Below are 27548 nucleotides of genomic sequence, written 5' to 3' on the forward strand. Positions count from 1 at the left end.
TACAAGTTCTGGCATATCTTATCCCAACATGGGAAGCCCTCACTCATGATCCTATGGAAGAACTCTATGCCAGTGGTATGAGAACCAGCCTGGTTAAGTTTAGTGCCAAAAATGCTCATAGGTAACAGAAATTCTTGAAAAGTTTACTAAGGTAACAAAGGGTTACAATCTGTATCAAAAAAATAGAACATTCACATTGATGAAATCAAAGGACTTTTTTTAAAGACTGAAGTATTTCTTGAGCTTTTGCCCCATTTTCATGCCCCATTTTCACCCAAGAAATTTTTACATGATCCCAGGTTTATAGGTTTAAAAATAAGTATACCAATCAAACATTTACTGAAAATAAATCATAATTTTGTGATCCCTACATTCAGTTTTAAGACCCCATGTAGTGTCACAAATTACACTTTAAGAAGCTGGGTCTTATAGGATTGTCATTAGGCTCAAATAAGAAAGTTCTTATAACCATGAAGTGCCTTGTAAGCATCAGGCAGCATGACATAGTGGAAAAATAGTTGATTTTAGAGTACTGAAGATTTGGGTAGAAGTCATACCCCTGAAACTTAGTCAATTAGTGTGACCATGGGCAAATCCATCGAACTTAGTCCCCCAAGCAACTATAAGCATTGCAAATAGGATGTTGATCTTTATTAGTGAAAGGAATTTCTATACATGGAGTTTTATGCACCAGTGAAATCATAAGGCCAACTTAAAAGAAGTGATAGGCTGATGAATCTTGGTTATTCAAGTCCCATTTTGAAAATGTGCTGTACCCTAGATGGATCAAAAATATTTTAGTTATACTGTTACCAGGGCTGGAGAAGCAGTGAGTGGCTTTTGGTGGCAGATACAAGGATACTTTGTCACAGCAAAGAAATCTGAAAAACTGGCCTAGTGTGGAGGCATTTAGTAGAAGTATCTAACAGAATAGCTGTTGATACAAAGAAAAGGTAGGCTTGTGGTAGATCTTGTAAATCCACAAAGCAGCTTAATTTTTCTCTTGTCTTTGAATCTCAGTTACATGCACTTGGAAATAGGAAGGGGTTTTGTTACTAAAGTGCTTTATCTCTTTCTCCTGCTTCTTCTCCAAATAAAAATCATAATGCTTCCCTTGTGATATAGCAGACACCTTCCATAACAACCCAGTTTGATGTCACCAACACAGGGTTATGACTTTTGATTAGATGCCTTCATCCCAATATATGAGGTACAAGGAGAGAATCCTCACAGGAAAAATCTTTTAGCTCTACTCTGTTGTTGGAGGTTAAAACAGAAAAAGAATATTATATAAAAAACTCCTAAGCCAATATGCTATTCTGTAAGAACAACATTTCATATTTCCATAGGCCCAGAAGGAGCCAAGAGGACTTCATCAATTAAAGACATGCAAATCCAAAATAGGCAGGTGTTGTGCCCAGAACCAGGCAACACAGCCAACTCTCTCTTCTGTCACGCTCCTAGCTCTAGCACTCTAATCATTCCACCTTTGACTAATCTTCCATTCAAGAATCTGGCACCTATTTCTGTGAGACTAAATAATAGGCATTGTACAGAATGGTTGATATCCTTTATGTATACTCTATTCAGCCTGTACCCAGCCACTTGTCACTGCCAGATTTAGCTTGAGAGAATTTTGTTGTTGTTTTTCTTTGAGGAGAGTGTTTCTCAGTGGAAGCTACATAATTTAACTCTCTAACTAAATAGTGCCAGAGCCAATACATCAGAAAATGGGGAAACCCAACTTATCTGCTATTTGTGCCAGGATGGTGTCCGAACTGATTAATAATAACATAGCTAACCTAGAAATAGGCCAATGATTTTAAAATGGTAAAACCACTTAAGTGTATATTATAATTTCCTGAAGCAACCTCACAATAGGATTGATTCTTATGGGCAAAATCCCACTGGGGGCTTCATGTTATCATGTTGAGCAATATCAATACACTAACAGCAATTAGGAGAAAGGTTTATCATCATCAGTAGATGATACACTAAAAAAGTAGATACATTATAATGACACTGTGGTATATAAAGCAGTTGTTCTTGATTAACTCGTGAACATCTATGGCCAACAACAACAAACAACAACAAACTCTACTTCTGCAGTACATTAACAATACTCTACAAAGTTAGGCTTAGGGTTCTCCCTGAAAATAGTTTCCAGTGCCTTTTTAACACTGGACCAGCAAACTGTGGCTATCAAAGGATCAAATGATTCTGAGCTAGAAGGATTATAGAGTCACAATACTAGAGTTAAGAAACTTTAGAGAATATCTAAACCAACCTCCCCATGTTACAGATAAGGAAAATAAGGCAAAGAGATAAAATAACTTTTGTAATATCATACAAGTAGAAAGAAGTAGAGCAAGAATTTAGACTGAGATTCTCCGAGTACAAATCCAGTCCTTTTTTCACTGGACCACATGTATCTCTACTATTTTTCTAGCCCTAATTATATTACCTACTATTCCCTTCCTTAACAAATATTAATTGCTTACAGTGTGTAAAGTACTCTGATTTATATAAAATGATCCAAAATCTAAAAATGTTTATGCTTACCATATATACATAATAAAAACAGGAATTTTAGAACAAAAAATTGTTCTTACCATTCATTTCATAGGAGATCAAAGGAAAAACTGAGGAACCTCAAACAACAATTCCATAAAGAAATTTTCAGTGACATCAGCATAAAGGTCAAAGATATGACTTGCTTTTCCACAAGGGTGCCCTGGCTATATATGTAAATCATGTAGGACCCTTCTACATATATACTCTTCTCACTTTGTGTATTGTTTGAGAGGGTGACTTATGTCAGTTCTTATGGAGAGGAGGAAACATTCTAACTACTTTTCTTGCAGTGCAATGACTTTGCTTTGAACCAACTATGACTTCTAGCTGGTTGGTAAGTACTTCGGTGGGTCCTTGTAATTTCTGGTTTTGAATATACATAGACTCACTAAATATCTTGAGTCTGAGATGGTTTTTCTGAAAGTGACACATGAAAGGGAGGTTCCCTGGGTGCTACCATTTAGGCAATTCTGGGTCCCTGACCTCAAATAGCTTCAATTATGCCAGGTCCTTCTTTCCAAGTTCCAGACAAGGCAATGAAGGAGAAATGATGACTTAAATGACAGCCCTACTTGGTCTCTAGTTGACAAGAAAGCTAACTCTGTTTCAAGTGAAGTTTATTTTAAAACCCTTCACATAATCTCAGAGTTGGAAGATACTGCTAAGGCTATCAAGTCAAACTGGTTTCTGAATTAGTCCCTCTTTTATGATGTCCAAATAGTGGTCTTCCAGCCTTCACTTGAAGATCTCCTGTGATGGGGCATTTATTGCTTTCTGAGGCTGCCCATTTTTTTTGGGGGGGGGAAGTTTTTCCATTCCATCCAACTTAAATCAATCTCTGAAACTTTCACACATTGTTCATAAAACATTTGGCACAATGCCTGGCACATGGAAAGTGTTATATAAATACTATAATAATAATAATAATAATAATAATAATTATTTATTATTATTATTATTATTATTATTATTACCACCCTTAGGATCAGGCAGAAAAAATTGCACCGTTTTTTCCCCCCAAAGATAGTTATCATGTCTGACTCACAATGTCCACATTTTTTTCTTCTTTAGGCTAAATATTTATTTCAATTATTTCATCTGATTCTCATATAGCATATTCTTAAAACTCTTCGCCATCCTATTCTCTTTGTTCTGGATTCTAGTTCATAATTGTCACTCTTAAAATGTGGTTCCCTAAATTCTATAGAGTATCCCAGATGTAATATGACCAAAGAAGATAACAATAGGGGCTTATAAACTCCCTATTCTTGAACACCTGGTGGTCTCTATTGCTAGAGAACACATTAACTTTATTGGCTACCATATTACAATTGACTCATATTGGGTTTACTAAAAACTCCAGATATTTTTCAAATGAACTTCTGTATAGCCACATGTTTCCTATCTTGTAATGTTAAAATGATTATTTTTGGAACCATTTATTTCTTAAATTCAGCCCAACATCATCTCTGTTAATATAATTGGGGATTCTTTCATATCCTGGTACCCACTCTCTCTGATATATATATAGTCTGTTAAAGATGCATTAGTATCCATTGGCATCAAATACTTTAGTCAGAGACTTCTAAAACACTTCAGTGGCAGATACTTCCTACCAATGACATAGGACAAAGACTGGAGAGGTTAAGCATACTTTAAAGATGATTCCTATTCCTAGTTTTTCCTCATCTCAGCTCCTCAGATAACACCAAAAATATTTGATTTGGCTATATAAAGCAATAGTCAATATTTTCAATTGCTTACCATGTTTCCTAATTACCATAAATCACAATAACAATTATGACATTCATATGCATTAGATTAACTTTGCTGTAAGTTATTTTTCTTTAAATATAAAATTCCATTTGCATCTCCTAAGTCTTCAGTGTTATACTATGCTACAATCTCTCTTCTTAGTAATATATATGTATATATACATATATATTACTATATATATTACAAACAGAAGCTGTTTCTTATAGTTTTACTCCTCCCCCCCCCCCCCAGGGAATTGGGGTTAAGTGACTTGCCCAGGGTCACACAGCTAGGAAGTGTTAAGTGTCTGAGACAGATTTGAACTCAGGTCCTCCTGACTTCAGGGCTGGTGCGATATTCACTACACCACCTTGCTGCTCCTAGTCTTACTTTTTTGGTGAATCTAGTCAAACACACACAGTTCAACTGAACAAGAAAATAAGTTTCAAAAATCAACTCAAATAAATTTCAAACATTGTTTATTCATTCACTCAATATACATATATTAAAGCTATATGGACTATTTGTCCTAATTGCAATTGAAGAAAAAGAGTTCTTATTATAGCCTCCTTTCAAAGTAACAAAGTTTGAATCAATAAATAAAACATTAGAAGTTTCTTAAAAGGTGTAGTTTCCTTTATCCTCAACCCCTAGACAAAACAGGAGAGGAAACAATACTACCCCTGAGACAAGCTTCACCCCAGGCTCCCCTCACATGGCTTCCTGGTTATATAGGACAATAAAAAGTCCTAGCCACATGGAGTCTGGACTCTCGGACATTGTGGAATGCAAAAACAAAATGAATCATAATAAACTGATAATCTACTGACCAGCACATAGAATATCCTGGTGGATACAAAGGTGACCATGTATAGAGGAGCTAAGTGCTAATGTATCCTTGTTGCATATTCTTTTTGTATTAGGGCAAAGTAAATTTCCTTTGCTAAATGTTCAATGACTTATGTCATGTTTCATGTCAACAATGAAGCTAAACTAAGGGGATGTTTGTGTTAGAGATGCACCTCTAATACAGGTCTAAAACTCTATAGTTCTCTATGACAATTCTTTGTTATAGGTTCTGGAGTTCCTTAAAACAATAGCAGTAACAATACTTGGCATTTACATAGTTCTAGTTTATAGCACATTTTACATATAACATTTCCTTTTATCCGCACAACAACTTTGGGAAGTAGATGCTATTATCATTTCCATTTTACAGAAGAGGAAACTGAGGCAAGTGAGAAACATGGGGTTGAGTGACTTGCCCATGATCACATAGCTCCCAGGTGTCTGAAACTAGATTTGAACTCAGGCCTGACTTTAAATTGGAGAACCAATAAAGATTTCTGCACAGAGAAGTGGCATAAAGGAGTGCCATAAAGAAATGCCCTTTAAGAAAATTTACTTTAGTATCGATACAAAATTGAAATTAAAGGTATTAAATAGTGCTGAAACTAGAAATTTTTTTTGGGGGGGGAATTTATCTATTCCATCCAAGTTGGTAAGAATGTGGTTTACACTAGGGTGTTAACAGTGGAAATAAAAAAGAAAGGATGGAAAAGTTCATAGGACTTTAGAAGTGAAGTTATAAGAAATCCCTGAAGTCATGTATTTGAATCTCTGATTTTAGAGATGAGGGATATATGAGAGAGATGATGAGCTACTTTATGTCTTCATGGTGGAGGAAGGACTAGGTATATCTCCCAATGATCTGAAGCAAGCACATCTCAATTATCAGATAATACTTCTGAATGAACTTGGGCAAATTATTTAAATCATTTATATTAAAATGAGAAATAAGAGCGGTGAGAATGAATTTTTTCAGATAGGTAAGAAATTTAAAGAATTAATTATAACAACAGTATTTAGTATTTGAATTTTAAAACATTTTACTTCCCTATTTTTCTCAGAAGTTAGTCAACACATTTATACCTTGATCACAAAACTAAAACATACATGAAGAAGGAGAACATTAGTGGAGGTAACCCCAATTTCTCAAAGATATACCCCTAGCTGGCAAGGTCTTCTAGGTCTTACCAAACTGCTAATACTTCAACATTCCTTAAAGTATTTGAAATACTTTTTGAAATATCACAGCCATGGACCAATGGAAGAGCTGGCTATGATTCAAGTCACTCAATATTCCATCTTAAGCATCTCTCTGGTAATTGTTTCCTATTTTAAAAGCTACAGAAGTTAATTTTCTCTTCTCCATATTATGCTTTTTAAAATCCCCTAAGCATATTTTTTAAACATTAACTGTTCTTATGAACAGTGTTTTTGTTTTGTGAGGAGAGAAGCAATAAAGTAGATATCATTTAGTTTAAAAAGATGAGGGCAATGTTTATATGCAAATTCTATTGAGTTAGGTCCTGCTGCTGAGTAGGAACTAATATAACATTTTCCCAGGATGAATCAACACTTTCAAGACACTCTAGTAGTTGAGTGGAGTTCATCCTCTTCCTCTATTCATAAACATAGAACTGGAAAGGACCTTAGAAATCACTTAGTTTAGCGATCTAATTTTATAGATAAGGAAACCAAAACTTAAGAGACTATAAGTAATTTACCTAGAATTACCTATTTGCTAAGTAGCAGAGGTAGGATTGCAAATCAGGTTTGAAAAAAAGGTTACTCCTACTGCAAATCTAGCAATCTTTCCATTGCCAAATCTTATTTTATTTATTCCCCTTTATTCCACTCTTAGCACTTGAATGGTGTTTTTCTCAGAATATCCCAATGAGATAGTACACCACCAATTTACAGATGAACAAATGGAAACTTAGTGAAGTAAGGATGGCAGCCCATGGTAATATTACACAGAGAGGATTAAAAGTCATGATACTTAGAGATGGAATTTGATCTTTAAGCCATATCAAAGAGACCCATGACAAAGAAACTGTTGAGGTATATTCATAAAAGCATATGTTTTCATATCTTTTTTTTAAAGTGATAAAACAGATAGACAGGAGGTTAAACATCTTTCCTAAGGCCACACTATCATAACATAGGCAAGATTTGAACCCAATTCCTCTGATTCAAAAGTCAATGCACTATACCATCAAGTACCAGAGTTTGTTTGGACTCATCAAAACTTGACCTCCAAAGACAGTCTTCAGGAGCCCAGCATCACTTTGGTAACTGGATGAGTCATCACAGGAAGATTTTGAAAGAGTAGAAATCCCAAAGAGGCTGATGAACTGAACTTTCAATGGAATTCTGACAACTCATGTCAGGTTCAGCCCCTTTGGGAGAGAGGTCATGCATTCCACAGATGCTCTTATTCTGTGAGATGTACTACGTGAGGCAAATGAAGTAAATATTAAGATAACTACAACAGTCTCTACTAAGGAGGACAGGTTCCCCACTTGCTCCTGTCCAAGAAGTAGCTATAGCTTTACTCCATCAGTCCAATATGTCAAGGAAAAAAGAAAAGAGATAGCTACCATTACTGATCTTCACCTTGTTCATTGCATCTCATTATACATGTGCCTGGATGAATCAAGCTGCCACAGATGTCATGGTATAAGACTTTGATTTAAAAAAAAGCTTTTTATGTCACATTTTTTAAAAAGGCACAAAGAAACTGGGTCCTCCAAGAATTTCCTTTTGGAAGGGAGCAGTTTTGTGCATCAACATCATTAGGGAAAGCAGCAAAAGCTACATTGCTCCAATTGTCTTACTAAGTGGGGATAATGATCTTGCTCCAAGTTTTTCTGCCTTGGCTCCTGAAAACAACAATCATTAGAGATGTTTCAAAGATGAAAGCAAACTTAGTTACAGATTGTCAAAAAAGAGAAACTTTTTTTTTTTTTTAAAGTAACTGCATTAAGGCAATTCCAATTGTTAAGAAAAAAAACATCTTTCCCTTTCTTTTAAACCTTTAAAAAACCCAATTGGGTAGGCTTAATTAGGATGTCAGTTTTAATGTGGATACAAATTAAGGAGTTCCATTAGAGCTTGTCACTGTTTAAGGCACATGAACTTCAGAGAGACTTCTAAGGGGCCTGTCACGTGACATCCAGTGCCAATGACTCATTGTGGAAGCCAACTCGCTGGCAGCAATCAGCACTGTTTTTAAAAAGCCAAAAAGCAATTTATTTGGCCACTTTTTTAAAAAATGGATTCACATTTAGAAAATATTTAAGTCTTATAATTTACAAGATGACAAGTACCAGTGGAAAAGAAACAAAAGCAAAAAAAAAAAAAAAAGTACTAAAAGTTTATGTTTCCCTACTTTCTTCCTATGTCCTATATGCAAAAGGGTTTTTTTTTTTAAAAATATTAAATCTATTATCTTTAATTGACAAAGAAAATAAATTTTGCATAATTCTTCTTTTCATGATCAGATTGCATTTTAAAAAGAAATCTCCAACTAAATAATAATTGAAAAGCTTAGTTCATGGGCATACCCTTTGTCTCACCTACAATGCTACACATTCTATATTCCAAATAAATCAAAGAAAGGAAAATAAGCCACACAAACAAAATTATGTAGGGCTGTTCTTTTTGTAGCTCCAAAAAATTGGAAACTGAGAGGTTCCCATCAATAATTGAATGATTGAATGAATTATGTTATATGAAAGTGATGGTATGATAACGTGCTGTAAGAAATGATGAAAGGGATGGTTTTAGAGAAACCTGGAAAGAGTTTTAAAAAGCAATGCAGAACCAAAGAACAATTTATGCAATATTAATATTGTAAAGACAATTAAATTTGAAAGATTTAAGAACGCAGATCAACACAATGACCAATTGTAATCTCAGAGGGCTCATGATTAATTGTGTTTTTATCTCCAGATAGAGAGGTGATGGACTTAAGAGTGCAAATTGAATTTTATACACACACACACACACACAAATAAATATATATTTTACAATATATAGACATATTATTTATTTATAATATACATGTGTGGATAGATAGAAAAATAGATACATATGAGTATAATATTAGGGAACAAGCACTATAAGCGTTACCTCAGAGTTATGATCATAGGTTGTTAGCAGATGAGTAGAAAGAATATGTGCAAAGAGATGAAGAGACTTTTAGAAAATCTGCCCTTTAGGGTATCTTAGTTTTTAAAAAAAAAAAATCTAAGTAGTTGAAATGCTGAAGGCATCACCGGCCCCCACATAACTCATGTTAAAATGCGCACTAGGTAGGAAGAAGTCCCCTCAATCAAACAACAGACACCACCATTCTCTAAGGATACAGAAGTGAGACATTTCCACCTACGTCCAGGAGGGGAGGAGGGAGGTGGTCATATAACACATTTATCATTAGTCAATAAAAAATGTCTACAATATAAATATAGTGCTTTAGCATGGAGATTAACTAACAATCTAAGGAATCAGAGAAGATTTGTTGAAAGAAGTAGCATTTGAACTGGGTCTTGAAAGGATTCCAAGAAGTAAAGTGAGGGGAAGGATGAACTAAATGGAAGAATAAAAGTTTTTGTCCCATGGCATTGAGCAACTAAAAGATATGAAAGAATTTGTATGTAGTTATTCACAAGGGGTACTATTAGAGAGAAATATTTTTTTATGGATTTTCTTGATGTTTTACATACAACTGTGAGTTTATAACATTATAGGAAAATATAGTGATTCAAGAAGGGTGGGATGAATGGAAAAGCTGAAAGATAGAACTCATATAAGCTATATATGGGTAACTGGAAGGTGATGAGAGTGCTGAGAGTAAGATATGCTGGAGAAAGGCCCTTTAGACTTGCTTCTGGGCTCCTTAGTGCCCAAGACAGCCTCAATTCCTCTCAAGGACTTGTATGTAAATGATTATGCAAAAGAATTAAACTATGACTTTAAAAAATCTAAATATATATAAAGTATCTTTTTTTAATAGCAGAATCAGAAACTTGGACTCAGTCAATGCTTCTGGAAATGGCAGTTCAGTAATCAGGTACCTAAACAATGAATGAGGCCAAACCAATTTCTTTAAATTTAAATTAAAGTGCAAATGACAACCAGAGCAGATAACTTCTCACTTGCAACAGCTTTGACTGAGAATATTCAAGAGAATGCAAGGACAGGCTATTTCCCATCAGCTTATCTATCTGTTCTCTAATAATGATTTGGTTCTTGGGTTCTAAGAAGTTGATTGCATGTCATAAATTCTTGACATTTTAATGACTCTGATGGAGCGGCTGAATCCTTGTTCTCTTATGATAAATGTGTTAAAATCATCCAAGCAGTAACTTCTGTGTTTCTTCCATTGTTGGTGAGGCACTCAGTGCCAGAGGTGCCTAGAGTAAGGGTGAAATAGGGTGAGGAGAGAAGGGAAAAGGAGGTGCCTATTTAACTCATGCCTCCAGTCTAATGAAACATACAAACTGGATTAAATTCATGTGTTAATTGGTAGCCATTGTGTGAAACAAGCCTTACACACACACACACACACACACACACACACACACACACACACACACACACACACACACACTGACTTCCCCCTCTAGTTCCTTTTCAGATAGAACTAAGTTGGAAAATGATGTCTGACTTCTTTAAGAAGAAAGGGAGCAAATAGAAGATTTGAAGCAGAAAGGGTTTGAATTTAAATGGGGTTGTGGGTTTTACCTCCTAGATAATCAGATTCTTTTACCTTCAAGTCGTTATAAACAAAAGGTAGGACCTCTGGAGCACATGCAGAGGGAAGATAAAGTAAATCAGCATTATTAAGCACTTAATAAGTGCCAACCAGTGTGATAAGTATTTTACAAAGATTATCTAATTTGATTTGATAGATACTATTTAATGACTCTTATTTTACAAATGAGGAAACCAAGGCAGTCAAAGATTGCGAGGTGTCCAGAGTCACACAACAGCTAAGCCTCTGAGGAAGGATTTGAACTCAGGTTTTCCTAACTCCAGGTCCAGTGTCACTCAGCAGTGCTGAAAACTATTAATGGAATTTTATCACTTTATCAATTGCTTAAAACTCTAGTTAATATGTCTTATGGTCAGGGATAACACATCCACTGAACTGTATCATTTTATATATACAGAGTATATATGTAGACAGACACCCATCATTGAATACTTACAGATATCACAGAAAGCTTGTCTTCTTTGTGTGTTTGTGTGTGTGTGTGTGTGTGTGTGTGTGTGTGCACACGCACACGTGTACTGTATAGCAGTCCAATCCCCAGGGAACCTAAAGTACCAAGTTCAAAGCCTGCACCTGCAGACACACTCACCCGATCCTCCTCGGCTCGAATATCTGGCATAGTACTCATACAGAGGCTGACTGCAGTGATGGCCACAAAGGAGACAGAGATGCAGGCAAACATTTTCCCAGGAATCCCAGAGTGAGGATTTTCTACCATGTCCCTGAGCTGTCTCATGCACTGAGCCAGCCGACTGCCTTCCTGGAAGGCACAGGGGGGAGACTCATTCACCATCAGCTCAGTCTCATAAAACTGAGCCTCTGCAACTTCTTCTTCTTTATGACGAAGTCTCCTAAGGCAGCACCATTCCAGGCATTCCTCCTCGATTCCCCAGTAGGCCAGCTCATCCTGGAAGGAGAGGGCACACATCTCTCGAAGGAGCCTCAGCTTCCCTGCAGTGAGAAAATTCATAATGGTCTTGAAGGCACAAGGGTTGCGGTCGAAGAAGAATTCATTGCTGCTGACATCGTAGTCATCACAGACACTCATGATCTCATCGTGGTTGTGACAGGATTTCAGCCGCTCCAGCCGGGTCAGAGGGCAGTTCTCTAGGGTAGTCCAAGGTAGTCTGTACTTGATGCCGCCCACATTGATGATGACATGCTGGGGCCAGTCCTCACAGTAAGTGGGGCAACAGGAGTCTTCTCCAGGATGCAAGAGCCTGGCTTTCTTGTAAAATAAGCCCTTCTTAGCCTGCACCTTGCAGAGCTTCTCGAAACCATTGTAAGAGTATGGGGTGAAGTTGGGGTCGGGGTTCCCAGAGAGCAGAGCCATTTCCTGATACATTGGTTGTGATCATGGAGGTGTCCAGCCCTCTTTGAGGTGAAAAGCCTAGATCCAGAGAAGAATGAGAAAATGGATGGCTGTGGGAGGGCAGTGTCTGCAAAAAACAAATCCAAAAATAACAAAAAATGTAGTGTTAGGATAATGAAAAAATATTAAAATGTTTGCTTGAGAAGTGAATTTCTCAATTACTATTCCCTCTTTCCCTTGCCTCTAAACATGTGGATATTGATAGTTTTGGGGAAAGATGGATGACTTAGGGACTTAGTTTCTCCCTTTTTTCCCATTCCCTTTTCTAACCTATTATTAAAGTTATTCGGTTTCATTAGAAAAGTCACTTTATTTCTCTAGGTAGCTTAGTGGATAGAGCCCTGTGCTTGAACTCAGGAAGATTTGAGCTCCCTCTTAGATACTTACCAGCTTATTGCAAGTCATTTCATCTTTTTTTTTTTTTTTTTTTTTTTTACCTCAATTTCCTTAATAGTAAAATACAGCTAATAATAGCACCTCACCTCATAGAACTGTTATAAGGATCAGATGAAATTTCTATGTGTCTGGCACATAGTCGATCCTATATAAATACTTCTCCTATCCCTGCCTCAGGCCTCAGTTTCCTAACCTATGAGAAGTAAACTGAATAATTTATTAGATTCTTCTCATCTCTAATATTTTATAATTTTTAAATTTTAACTCCAAATTGAATGGGATTGAAAAAAGTAATATAAAACTCTCACCTTGGCCAAGCATTTTTAATCCTATCAAACCTCCTACTATAGTCACTTAAGGTGGGAAAGTTAACTTCATTTCCCTTTGTTTCCTTTCCCACAAAGAGCACAGGAATAACCAAAAAGTTGACAGACGCATAGGATCAATAAACAGTGAACATATATAATCTACAAATTAGGAAACTATGTAGCTTAGTGAAAAGTTTCTCAACTATCCTGAACACTAAAGTGATACATTTCTTCAAAAGCTAATCAGTTATTCACTCTCTTTTTAGTGTTTAGGATAATTTTCCAAGGCAAAAAAAATTAAATTTACTTGCAGCAGATTACTTTTTAAAAAAATAAAAAGTAACTTGGGGTATATTTCTAGTACTTTGTATAATAGTCAAACAAGTCATAATTAGAATTGCTATCAGTGTCTGAACAATACACCCAGGCCATCAGATAAACTTGTAGTATTGTATATATGTATATGTATATACATATGTATATATACACCATTAGGTCTGAAAAAATAAAGCCAGGAAAAATTTCAAATTAGTTCCTAAAAGGAATTTTGTGGCTAGTATGAGTGATTGTTGCTGATGAACATGCATCAGATATTTGTGACATCTATGTTGATGGACAGATGTCCAGCTATGAATCACAGGAAAGGACTTAGAATGGCTTGGTGTTTAGACATCATTCATTTATTACACATGGGTTAAAATAGGTTCTTTGACCATGGGATGCCTCTTTAAGAGGAACTGTCTGTTAAAAGGTAAAGCTTGGAATGGGGTTTTTTTTAGGATACATTTTTTACTGAACTAACTTTATTTTATTTTAGGAAATAAATGAGACTAGCAGAAGGTAGAAATACTATGTTTATCTTTAATGAATGTATACTTCTAGCACACTCAGCCCGGCATCTCAGACTTGTTAAATACTTTTAGCTTAGTCAACACACTTTAAAAAAAGGCTGTTTCAGATGACATGTTAATGAGACTAATTCACTCTGGTGCAGTTCAGAATCTTCCCATTTTAACTTTTATAGTCAGGGAATAAACATAACAAGCTAATTTGCTAGTACTGAAACATTCCCTTTTAGTACACTATGTTTGCAGTTAGGAAATGATGTCACTGAGACAAAGCTATGGCAACTTATTAGCAATATCACATGACAGACCCTTTCAGTACCTATTAGTGTGGTTTGTCCTTCCGTAGTAATAGGCAGAATCCTTTCTGCCTTGTCTGTCTACCTGCTCCTAATTTATTTCCTACATTAATTTTCTAGAAATAATTTCTATGTTTTCATCCAAGTAGTGAATATCCCTAGAATTTCATTGGTATCATTAATGTATCATTGGGGGAACTATGGATTGGTCCAGCTATTCTGGAAAGCTACTATGACCCCAAAATATATAATTCTGATCCTAAAATACCACTATTATGCCTATAATTCCAAAGAGATAAAGGAAAGAAGAAAAGGACTTATGTGTGTGTGTGTGTGTGTGTGTGTGTGTGTGTGTGTGTGTGTGTGTGTGTGTGTAAAATTATTTAGTATAGCTCTTTTTCTAGTGGCAAAGAACTGGAAATTAAGGGAGTGCCTATCTATTGAGCAATGGCTGAAAAATATGGTATATGAATGTAATGAAATACTACTGGATTATAAAAAATGCAAAGAGATAATTTTAGAGAAACTTGGAGAGACTTGTATAAACTAATACATATTGAACTGAGTAGAATCAGGAGAACAATTTGTATCATTGTTGTTCAGTCATTTTTTCAATTATATCCGACTCTCCATGGTCCCATTTGGGGTCTTCTTGGTAAAAATACTGAAATTGTTTGCCACTTCTTTCTTCAGCTCATTTTATAGATTAAGGAAACCAAAGCAAAAAGGATTAAATGACTTACCCAGCATCACATAACTAGTAAAGGTACTCCTGATTCCAGCCCTATCACTCTTTCTACTCTACCAAATAGCAGTCCATTTATACAATATCAACAACATTATAAAGAAAAAACTTTTGAGAGACTTAAGAAATTCTGACTGATGCTATGACCAATCACCATTTTAGGGGACTGATGAGGGAACATGTTACACCTATCCTGATGGAAAGGTGATGAACTCAAAATGAAAAATGAGACAGACATTTTTGGACATGGCCAACGGAGAATCTGTTTTATTTGATTGTATAAATTTGTTGCATAGATTTTGTTTGTTCATTTTCCTCCAATGGGGAAGACTAAGAAGGAAAGATAATAAATACTTGACTGTTGGTTTTTTAAGTTTTCAAAAGGCTCTATTGGAAAATATTTTCAGAATCTTAACAGTAAAGAGGAACAGAGACCAAAAATAAGGAATATATGCATTATTTAGCCACTTCCTTCAACATTTACTATTTCTATGACTACAAGAATGTAATCTAACTTTTCAGACAACTTTTGAAGCCTATAAATTATACACAATTATATAGTTATAATATACACTAAGTTATGGATCTAATATCACTTTAGTGTGTTTATACACACATATCTTTTGTATATATGAATATATGCATGCATATGTGTATGAGAAGAAAATTTCCATACTGGGAATTCCTGACATTGATGAAATCACAAAACTGAAACAAAAACATATGCACACATATATTTTAAATGGATAGACTTGTCCTATGAGATTTTAAAATATATAATAAAATGACAATAATCAAATCAAATCATATAGACTGAAAAAGTAACTAGCCGAACAGGATATATAGCCAAAACAATTAAAAGAGTTTAATAAATGACAAACAGAATTAACATATTCAAAAGAAAATAAATCAATATTTAATAATTTTTGATGGGGACAATTGAAGGAAGAAAAATTAATTTGGATCTATTCTTTATACCATGCACTGTAATAAATTATTGTTGGATTAATGAGTTAACATTTTTTAAAAATAGCTCTTAAAGACTAGGAGAATATGTAATACCATCCCTCTTCTAGCTAGGGAGAAAAGATAAATTTCTGACTAAGAAAAATGATTCTTATCAGAGATATTATGGGTACATTTGAAAAGGTTAAAATAAATTTTTACATAGGAAATATAATAAAATATAAAAGAAAATTATCTGAAAAATATATGTAACATAATTTATAATTCAAAATTAATAATTTATAGTTAATATCCAGATTCCAGGTGATCCAATGATTACAATGATTTACAATGCACAGAGAACTAAATTTGAAATCAGAAAACCTGTGTTAATCTGTTCCTATTCACCTTTCTAACTATGTTACCTTAGATAAGTCATTGTATCTGCCTCAGATTCAATTTTCTCATCTATTAAGTGATGGGTTGGGCTAAATAATCCCCCAGAAGATATTTAGTTTTAAATCCAGTGATCCTAGAGATAGGAAGTAAGTCATCACATGGGAAAAAAATTGCATTACTTCAAGAGTAATTTTTAAAAAACCCTTTAAATGGTTATCTTTATTAAACTGGCAAAAATAAATGTGACAAAAATTCAGAGTTAAGCTACATATTTGGACGTTATTTTTGATACTATAAATTATCTTAATCTTTTTGGATGGTAATATCAATAGCATCTAACCAGAGTTACAAAACTGTTCAGATCTTTTGACCAGTAAATGTGCTTCTGGGATTTTATCCCCAGAAAATAACCCCAAAGGAAAGATAAGTGATTTGTACTCATATATTCAAAGCAGTATCATGAATAATACCCAAACACTGTAAACAGCTCAAATGCTCATGAAGATGACTAAGCAAACAGTGATATGTTGTTGTCAAGGATCACTAAATAAAATGACAAGTATATGGGTTGCATAGAATACACTTGGGAATGCACTTAAGAAGAAAATTTTAAGTAGAAATATTCAGTATAAACCAAAAGTACATCAAATGAAAAAAGTAGAACACAAAATAATATGCACTCATAGAGTGATTCCACAAATAGGAAAAATATGTATGGGAAGATAATTTAGTTATATAAACTCTGATTAGTTCCATCTCCTCTATCCTATCCACTCTTGGAATTAAATTCCTATATGAAAAAATCACTAGCAGAACTCTGAGTTAATGTAGGGAATAGGAAAGCATTTGAAGGAAATAAGGAAGTATAAAGGAGGGGAGAAAATGTGTACATTATAGCCAATTTTGATGTAGTGGAGGCATAGTAGAAAGAATACTAGGAATCTTTAGTTAATAGTACTAAGTTTGAATTAGAGGACACTAGGGTTAAAATCTGACCTCTGACACTTTATAGTTTTGTGATCATGGGCAAGACATTGTCTCTGGGTTTTAGTTCCTCACAAGTAAATAATATTTTGCAAAGAACTTTTTATAGATGAAGAAACTGAGGCTGAAAAATTGTCACTTGTCTGGAGCATGTTTCAAACTCTGGTCTTTTGGACTTCAGATAGAAAACTTTAGCCATTGTACCACTTAGTTGCCTGTAAAATAATACCTCACAGATGTGCTATGAGGATTAAATGACCTAATTAATGTAAGGAACGTTTCTTGCAAAACTTAAATATATAAATATAATTTATTATTATTCAATTCCTTCCCCCTCCCTGGAATGTAGCTGTTTGTAGGGCCTGTTGCATAAACCATACATGCAAAATCAGTAGATTACATTTTAGGATATTCAACATAGTAACATAGTAGGAGATACTTATTTTTCTATATAGCCCTAATATAGCCCTAAAGGTCACTACTTTGGAGTTTTCCACATAGCAGCTTTATACTCTTCCCCTTGTCACTTAATATAGCCTCTCCTAAAACCTGGAACCCAAATAGCTTCAGGAGATATTTCAGATGCAAGCAAAAAGTGGAAAGCAGATGAGGTGATCTCAGTGGACTGTGGAAGAAAAGAAAGGGGAAGACATGGAGAGATGGTCATTATTGAGAAGAACCTCTTAGTGATTTATAGAGACAAGAGGTCTTCCCTAAATTTTCCTTATCCTTCAACCCTATGAAACTATTTTCTTCCAGTCACTCATTCCTTACTTAGTTCCATTCCTATCCTTCAGTCTATTATTCCTTTTTCTGACAAAGTATTTTTTCTATATTACCATTAGTGACTTGGAGCTGAGTGGATTCTAGTTTTTACTTTTTCAGCAAATGGAACAGAAGGGAAAAAAGGAAGGAAGGAAGGAAAAAAGAAGGAGATAAGGAAGGAACAAAGAGAGGAAAATGGAAGGAAGGAAAGGAAAGGAAGAAAAAAGGAAAAGAGGGAGGGAGGAAGAGAGGAAGGAAGGGAGGAAGGTAGGGAGAGAAGGAAGGGAGGGAAGGAGGGGGAAGAGAGGGAGAGATGGAGAGAGGAAGGGAGGGAGGAATGAAGGGAGGAAGGGAGAAAGGAAGATTATTGTGTCATAAAAAATGACAAAGGAAGCACAGGTCCTAGAATCAGGAGGACTGTAATTCAAATCCAGCTTCTGACACTTGATACTGTGTGACCCCAGGCAACTCACATAACCCAAACTGCCTCACCAGAAGAAAGGAAATGGCAAAGGAACTGGATTGAGAAAAACTTAAGCAGACTTGTAAGAGACGAAACAATATGTGAGTAGAACACAATGAGAAATGAAATGAAAAACATTTTTGAGAATCTTAAGAACTCTGATTAATGCAGTGACCACCCACAACTTCAGAAGATGAATGATGAAGAATGCTTTCAACTTCTTACTAGAGATGCAGTGTGAGGCATACATTTTCAGACACGGCCAATGAGAGGATTTATTTTGCTTAACTATGTTTATTACAAAAAAGAACTTTTGGGGGACTAAATATGGAAAAAGGACAAGGAAATTATATGAAACTGTTTGGCACACATTAAGTTCTGTATAAGTGCTTATTTCCTTCCATTCCCTTCTTTTATAAGAACATATATATATATATATATATATATATATATATATATATATATATATATATATATATATATATATACCCTACTTGCTTGAAAGCATTGTCATAAAGAATACAACTTAGCTTATAACTGATAATATTTAAATTGTCCATGTGAAAGAACATATATTTTGTGTTTGTTTAATTCTTCCAAAACACTCTCCTTATAACCACTCTTTGAAGTACAAAATACCGGTATTTTCCCCATTTTACAGATGAGGAAATTGAGGCAAATGATCTACCCATAGATAATAAATGTCAGATAATGCTTTGAATCAAGAACTTCCAGCTTCAAGTCCAATACTCTTTTTATACAGTCTTCTCTAAGCTGACGGCATCAAAGATACAGCAAAGTTTCAATCATTTAGGAGAAGAAAATGGGTTCAAAGGTACCTTGTATCCATTTAAAAACTAAACTGGATAATAATGTGGAAGAAACACATAAGTGAAAGAGTGGCAAACTCAAAGATACCTCACTAAATATTATAGTCCTTAGGAGTCTAAAGCATACTAATAAGCACAAAATATACATTTAATTTTTGTCATATAATTTTAACAATGAATCACTCAGAAGTTTTGATAATCAAGGCTCAACTAACTGAAATTTGATTTCATTTATAACAAAAGGTCACAAATCTTTTCCCTATAAGGCAAACTCTCAGAAGAAAACACACACAATTCTTTCCTCTTGTAGCTTTGCAGCATTTTCCTCCTATTTCCTAGTTGGCCATACCATTAAGGTCCCTGGAGCACCTGAACCCATTTATTTATAAACCTCTGATTAGTGGAGGCAGCATCAGTGCCACACTCCAAACAGGCTCAGGGAAAATAAACCAGCTTGGAATGTGTGAAGAAACAAATTAAAGATAGTCTCTTGAGGATTGCTGGAGATAACACACTTTGAAAGTGTGTGTAGAGAGTGTATATATGACTGAATGGATGTCCTGTTATTTAGGTGAAAGGGGAAAAAATGAAAAGGGAGAAAAACACAATGGATTTTTTGAAGGTTTAGAAAATGAATTTATAGTTAATTATTTCAGAGCTGAATAGACTATTTTGTAGTCAGGATCAAATAAAACATTAATTGGAACTGACCAAAACTTTTTTTTTTTTTAAGTAGACAATTATTTATGAATTTCACCAAAATGAGGGAATTAGATTTTTTTTCTTCCATTTTTTTTGGGGGGAGGAGAAAGCTTTTTCTCTCTGAAAGGGGAAAACTATTCTAAATTTTTTTATTTAGATGAACTGAGTTCTAAGCCTTTAAAAAAAAAAAAAGAGTTCCCTCATTTCCAGTTGGCCAAAAAAAAAAAAGTTTGTATCTTCTTGGAGTATTGTATATGATCATAAATGCTGAATGCTTATAGCATGGTAGGATTCAGGTAATAAATCCAATAAACAGTTAGCTGATCATTAAGCTTGCTGTAAATAGTACGCTCTCTGTAACTCCAACTTTTTTGAAACAGAAACATCCTAACATCCATTGCTGATATGAGAATGTGTCAACAATAGAATTTAATCATGAATACTGGGCTTGGAATCAGAAAGATTCACCTTCATAGGTTCAAATCTGGCCTCAGACAATTACTAGCTATGTGACCCTAAGCTAGTTTCTCATATGTAAAATGAGTTGGAGGAAAAAAAATGGCAAACTACTCCAATATCTTTGCTAAGAAAATGCCCAAATGGATTAATAAACCAGATACCATTGATTCAGCACAACAACTTGGTATCAGATATTTTTTAAATGCCCAACTTTTCATGGAAGAATTCAAAAAAGTTATTTTATATTCTTTTGTGTTCAACATTATAAGTAACTTTTCTCCATCATTCTGCCCAAGTTCATGAGCAGAAAACAATATAGTTACAATAAAATACTTAATTCCATCAAATTCTTGACAATTGGGCAAGTACTAGATCATATAATTTCTCAGTAACTCTAGTAACATTAGCCAAATTAATTTAAAAACTTATTCTTGTTACCAAAAAACTAACACTAGACCACTAAATGAAAATAAGTTTTATTTGGTTCAAAATCTATAGTGTGGCTACTTCTTCACCTTGAGATTATTTGTGTCACATTTTATCTAGTTTTGATTGGCACATCACTATATAGTGTGTTGCCTAGATGTCAGGATTCAGTGGCAACTCTTGAACTTGGAATTACTGATGAATATCTGTGGCTTTCTGCAGTTTCTTGATATGGGCAGTATGTAACACGTTGGTCTTTGAGCTTATCAGTTCATGCACAAGTGGGGCTTAAAAATAGAATTTCCTGATGTTGATGATAATGCTGTCCCAGTTTTTAAAAGTGGCCTATAATCTCCCACCTGTCTCTCAGGTTCTGTCCAGCTCAAAGAGTCCTGTAAGTGTGCTTCAAAGAGCACAATCAACTAGGAGAGCAGAAGGCTTTTTAAAGTTGAAATGCATTTGAGTATCTTGGAAAACAACATCATTTGGGGGAAATTTTAGGGGTAAAAAACAGCATTTGAAGTCCCTCCCTGACTTCATCAAAAATCTTAGCTATCTCTATCTGAAATGACTGATTATAAGACTGGCTTCATCAAAAGTTGATAACATATTCATTCAGTCAGTGTTATTCAAGTAAAGTATATACCATTCTTTGATCACAAAGTTTGCTAAAACATTTTTGGAGAGTTTATTCCCCTGAATCTTGGCTGATCTCTTTTGAAAAGCTAGTTCCTTATCCTCTGATTCACAGAGAAAAAGAGAGAAAAGCTTTACAAAATCTCATCCATGGTGCTGGAAAGCATATTATTTTGTATTGTTGACTCATTTCAATCATGTATGACTTTTTATCATCCCATTTTGAGTTTTCTTGGCAAAGATACTGGAGTGGTTTGGCATTTCTTTCTCGAATGCACATTACAGTTGAGGAATTGAGGCAAACAGGGTTAAGTGGCTTGCTTAAGGTCACACGGCTAGCAAGTGTCTGAGGCCAGTGTTGAATTCATGAAGATAAGTGTTCCTGATTCTAAGTTTAGTGTTCCACTACACCATTTAATTGCCCAGAAAGTATATTAAGTTCCCTGCAATAGAATTACTACCTTATAGGAATCCCTCATAAATGGTGATAAGGATAGAATCATATTCACTTTAGGGACATTGTGCTTAAGAACTGCTAAATCAGTTGGTCAATCAGTCAAAAAGACAAAGGTCTGCTTGAAAGAAGTTAGGCAAGTGAGGAAATATAAATATGAAGAAAGAGAGTTCTAATGACCAACAGGATGATTTCAGAAATGCCTGGAAAGACTTACATGATCTGATGCTGAGTGAAATGAGCAGGACCAGGAGATCATTGTATACTTCAACAACAATACTCTATGATGATCAATTCTGATGGATGAGGCCAACTTCAACAAATCAGTTCCAACAGAGCAGTAATGAACTGAACCAGCTACACCCAGAAAAAGAACTCTAGGAAATGACTATGAACCACTACATAGAATTCCCAATACCCCTATTTTTGTCTGCCTGCATTTTTTTATTTCCTTCACAGGCTAATTGTACACTATTTCAAAATCCGATTCTTTTTGTACAGCAAAACAACTGTTTGGACATGTATACATATATTATATTTAATTTATACTTTAACATATTTAACATGTATTGGTCAACCTGCCATCTGGGGGCGGGGGAAGAGGGGAAAAATGAGAACAAAAAGTTTGGCAATTATCAATGTTGTAAAATTACCCATGCATAAATCTGGTAAATAAAAACTATTAAATAAAAAAATTACATAAAAAAAGAGAGTTCTATACAAGGAGACAACAAGTGAAAATGGCTGGAATTGAGAGATGGACTATTTAGTGTGAAGAGAAATAAGGAGATCAATGTCATTCATTTGCAGAGTTGGGGAAAGGCAGTACAAGGAATATGAAAACTGGAAAGGCAGGAAGGGGCCAGGTTATGGAAGTCTTTAAAAGCCAAATAGAATTTTGTATTTGATCCTTTAGGCAATAGTTATAGTGAGATATTTAATTTCTTTACATATTTCATGCCATCATCGGTTATTCAAGTTCTATAGCACATCCTGGACATTCTATCCACATCTGCTTCCACAATAGGACCTTTGGTCTAAGTCATTTAGAGCTACATTTTGTTGAACCCACCTATTTGCATTTCAAGTGGCTCCCAATTTTCTAGAGTGGCATTGTATTCAATTTTCCCTATGATTATTAGATTTAGACAGATGTCATAACCTGGCTCTTTCCTCAGTATCATTTATAAATTCTACTGACTATTCAATCACAGGATGAGATTAAATGCCCAACATTGAAGAAGATAGTGAAACTCTCAGTCTGTTGGCAATGAGATTTAGAATGTAACATAACTTGGCTGGATTATATCTGAATAGAAAATGAATGATATGTAAAATGTATGGGATTGCCTGTCATCAAGGGGAGGGAGTAGAGGGAGGGAGGGGATAATTTGGAAAAATGAATACAAGGGATAATGTTATAAAAAAATTACTCATGCATATGTACTGTCAAAAAAATTATAAATAAAATTTAAAAAAAAGAAAATGAATGATAGAGGATACCCAGGGTAGTAGCTGCACAGTAGCCCAAAATAACACCAATTAGAAGAAATCCTAGGAAACACAAAAACACAACTTTAAACTCTACAAAAACTTGGGGAAGCCATATGGTATAGTTTAAAAAGACCCATGTTTTAATTCCATCTTTGCCATTAGCTAGATGTATAACCTTGTGCAGATGACTTAACTATTTCAGACCTCAGTTTCCCCATTAATAAGGAGCTGGACTAGGAGATCTAAGTTCCCTTTTCAGCCCAAACACTATAGATTCTATAATAATTCCAGGAGGCAACATCAATAGAAAGCATGACCTCAAGTATAATAAAAAAAATTATAAGATCCATTATGATGACTGAAATCATGCCAATGAAGGCTAACAAAAAAAAAATTTCTGATCTGATCAATTTCTGGCTATATCATTTATTAAGTATTTGACCTTGGGCAAATAAACTAATGAATAGTTAGGCGGCATAGTGGACAGTGTCAGGTCTGGAGTCAGGAAGTGTTATCTTCCTGAGTTCAAATCTGGTCTCAGACACTAGCTGTGTGACCTTGAGCAAGCCACTTAATCCTGTTTGCCTCAGTTTCTTCATCTATAAAATGAACTAAAGAAGGAACTGGTAAACCACTTAGGTATCTTTGTTAAGAAAATCTCAAATGGAATTATGAAGAGCTGGATATGACTGAATAACAACAAATTAATTCCCTAACAATTAATTCCTCCAAGACACCCTTTCTTTATCTCTCTGAGGTATGTAATAGGCAAACACACATATTACAAATACCTGACTAGCATACCTGGCAGGACATATACTCCATGGAGGAAAGGAGTAAGTCTTAAGTGTTGTATAACAGCCAATCCCTAGCACAGTGCTCTCACACAATAGGGACTTAATAAAGGATTACTGTATTAAGGCATTGCATCAGAGAGGTGATAGGACAAATACACAATATAGTCTGAATGATAGACTAAGAAAGGAGATTTGATTTTAGGACCAAGGGTTGTCTTGAATGTAAGATAAACATCCTCCCTTCACATGTCATACTCACAAGATATGAAATATTTTGGTATCATGTTGCAAACAAACATTGTTTCAGTAATTAACATTTAAGTATCATAGGTAAAATGAAATGCAATTTGCAAGTGAACTGGTTCTGACATGACTTGATGTAAGAGACATAAAACATAGATTAGGTTGATTGTAAACTGTATCCTTGAGAGTTATAAGAGTTCAAACAAAGCATCTTTTTGCACTGTAGGAGATTAATGATACATCACTATAACCAACAACTTCTACATAATTCTTTTTTTAAAGGGCATGACATTTATAGACAGTAAAAGAATGCTTATCTTGAAATAATTCCACTTTAAGAAAGCCTTACTTGGTTCCAATTAAATGTCATGTTTCACACTCACTTCCAATCTTAGCCCCACAGCAGAAATAGCTAAAAAAAACATATATCATACATTTCATCACATTAATCAACACAAAAAGGAGGCATATTTTCCCATTTTTAAAAAATCCCTTTGGGTCTCTTGCCTCTCCTAATTTTATAGAGACATAAAATTATCAAGGAAAAGATATATGTTTGTGTAGGCTTTTACAGCTTAACAATTTCTTAGGGGAAAATTTACTGTGATTAAATAAGTTCAGGGAGATAATTCTGTTTAATAACACAGAATAATAAGGTATGATAAATGGAACTAAGCCAAGTTTTTGTTCATGTTAATGAAGCTAGTTTCAGGAATCCCCAAGATTTATTTTCTTTCCCCCACTTCCTTCTAACAGTTTGAGTCTTTGCTGTTTGACATAAATATCCTTACTTTTGATAAAAATAACATGACTGTTATTCAGTAGTGATGGAATATTCTATTTCAACTAAGTAGATTAAGCCATATAGCTCCGAATATAAACGTTTTACATGTTTGCAGAACCAACCTTAACAGAACACAGTGATATTGACAATAAAGCTTTTTTCAATAGTATTATATTTTGAAGGTATTTTTCAGACACTTGTATTATTCATTTCAGCCCTGGATTGCTAGATGTTCTACTTCAAATCATTGCATTGTTCCCTTGGACCAATTTTTTATATTTCAGGTAAATGTAAGCAAATATAACACAGCACCAATATCACATTGTTATTCAATCTTTTTTTTCCTAGTTGTGTCCAATTCAATAAAACTCCATTTGGGGTTTTATTGGCAAAGGTACAGGGATGGTTTTCCATTTCCTTCTTCAACTCATTTTACATATGAGAAAAGTGAGGCAAATAGGGTTATGTGACATACAGCTAGTAAGTGTTGGAGATTGGATTTGAAGTGGGGGGGTATGAGTCTTCCTGAATCCAGGCCTGACTCTCTATCCACTCCTGTTATAATCACATTAATTCATATTAATTGGGAGGAAAAAGGTACTTGAATTGTTGAAATTCATGAATTATAGAACTTTTTTTATTAAAGCTTTTTTATTTTCCAAAATATATGTGTGAACAATTCTTCAACATTAGCCCTTTCAAAACCTTGTGTTCCAATTTTCTATCCCTTCCCCCATGCCTTCCCCAGATGGCAAGTACTAAATATATGTTAAACATGGTAGAAATATATGTTAAATCTAATGTAAACATACATATTTACATAATTATTGTGCTGTACAAAAGGAATCAAATCAAACCAGTAAAAAAAAAAAAAAAAGCAGCAAAATAAAATGCAAGCAAGCAACAACAAAAAGAGTGAAAATGCTACATTGTGAATCACATTCAGTTCCCACAGTCCTCTCCCTGGGTGTAGATGGTTCTCTTTATCACTGAACAATTGGAGTTAGTTTGAATCATCTCATTGTTGAAGAGAGCACATCCATCAGAACTGATCATCGTATAATTTTATTGTTGCCATGTATAATGATCCCCGGTTCTGCCCATTTCACATAGCATCAGTTCATGTAGATCTCTCCGTCTCTCTGAAATCATCCTGCTAGTCGTTTTTTATAGAACAATGATATTCCGTAACATTCATACACCTTAATTTATTCAGCCATTCTCCAATGATGGGTATCCATTCAGTTTCCAGTTTCTAGCCATTACAAAAAGGGCTGCCACAAACATTTTTGCACATGTGGGTCCCTTTCCCTCCTTTAAGTTGTCTTTGGAATAGAAGCCCAGTAGAAACACTGCTGGGTCAAAGGGTATGCACAGTTTGATAGCCCTTTGAGCATAGTTCCAAATTGCTTTCCAGAATGGTTGGATTCATTTACATTCCACCAATAATGTATTAGTGTCCCACTTTTCCCATATCCCCTCCAACATTTGTCATTATCTTTTCCTGTCATCTTAGCCATCTGAGATGTGTGTAGTGATATCTCAGAGTTGTCTAAATCTGCATTTCTCTGATTAAGAGTGATTTAGAGCATCTTTTCATATAATTAGAAATACTTTCAATTTCTTCATCTGAAAATTGATCATATCCTGTGACTATTTATCATTTGGAGAATGGCTTGATTCTTACAAATTTGAGTCAATTCTCTATATATTTTTGAAATAAGAGTTCGTTATCAGAACCTTTGAATGTTAAAAAAAAATGTTTTCCCAGTTTATTGCTTCCCTTCTAATCTTGTCTGCATTAGTTTTGTTTGTACAAAAAGTTTTTAACTTAATATAATAAAAATTATTTATTTTGTGATCAATAATGATCTCTAGTTCTTTGTTGGTCACAAATTCCTTCCTCCTCCACAGATCTGAGAGGCAAACTATCCTTTGTTCTTCTAATTTGTTTCTAACATCATTGTTTATGTCTAGATCATGAATCATTTCGACCTTATCTTGGTATATGGTGTTAGGTATAGGTCAATGTCTAGTTTCTGCCATACTAGTTTCCAATTTTCCCAGCAACTTTAGTCAAATAGTGAATTCTTATCCCAAAAGTTGGGGTCTTTGGGTTTGTCAAATACAAGATTACTATAGTCATTGACTATTATGTGCTGTGAATCTAACCTATTCCACTGATCAGCTATTCTATTTCTTAGCCAGTTACTAAATGGTTTTGATGACTGCTGCTTTATAATATAGT

At 34.6% G+C, this 27548-nt stretch overlaps 1 protein-coding gene across 3 annotated transcripts in view; it reads right to left on the reverse strand.

Moving 5' to 3' along the window:
- Window positions 1-27548, reverse strand: part of KCNG2 (potassium voltage-gated channel modifier subfamily G member 2) — a 166278-nt gene that overhangs the window by 77572 nt on the left and 61158 nt on the right. For all 3 annotated transcript variants that reach the window (XM_074273341.1, XM_074273330.1, XM_074273349.1), the window contains exon 2: window positions 11544-12393. In XM_074273341.1, coding sequence (XP_074129442.1) covers window positions 11544-12299 — 756 coding nt within the window. In that variant the 5' untranslated portion in view covers window positions 12300-12393. The remainder of the gene's footprint in view (window positions 1-11543; window positions 12394-27548) is intronic.

This window comes from Sminthopsis crassicaudata, chromosome 1 (assembly GCF_048593235.1).
Source record: "Sminthopsis crassicaudata isolate SCR6 chromosome 1, ASM4859323v1, whole genome shotgun sequence".
In the NCBI taxonomy this organism is placed as follows: Eukaryota; Metazoa; Chordata; class Mammalia; order Dasyuromorphia; family Dasyuridae; genus Sminthopsis; species Sminthopsis crassicaudata.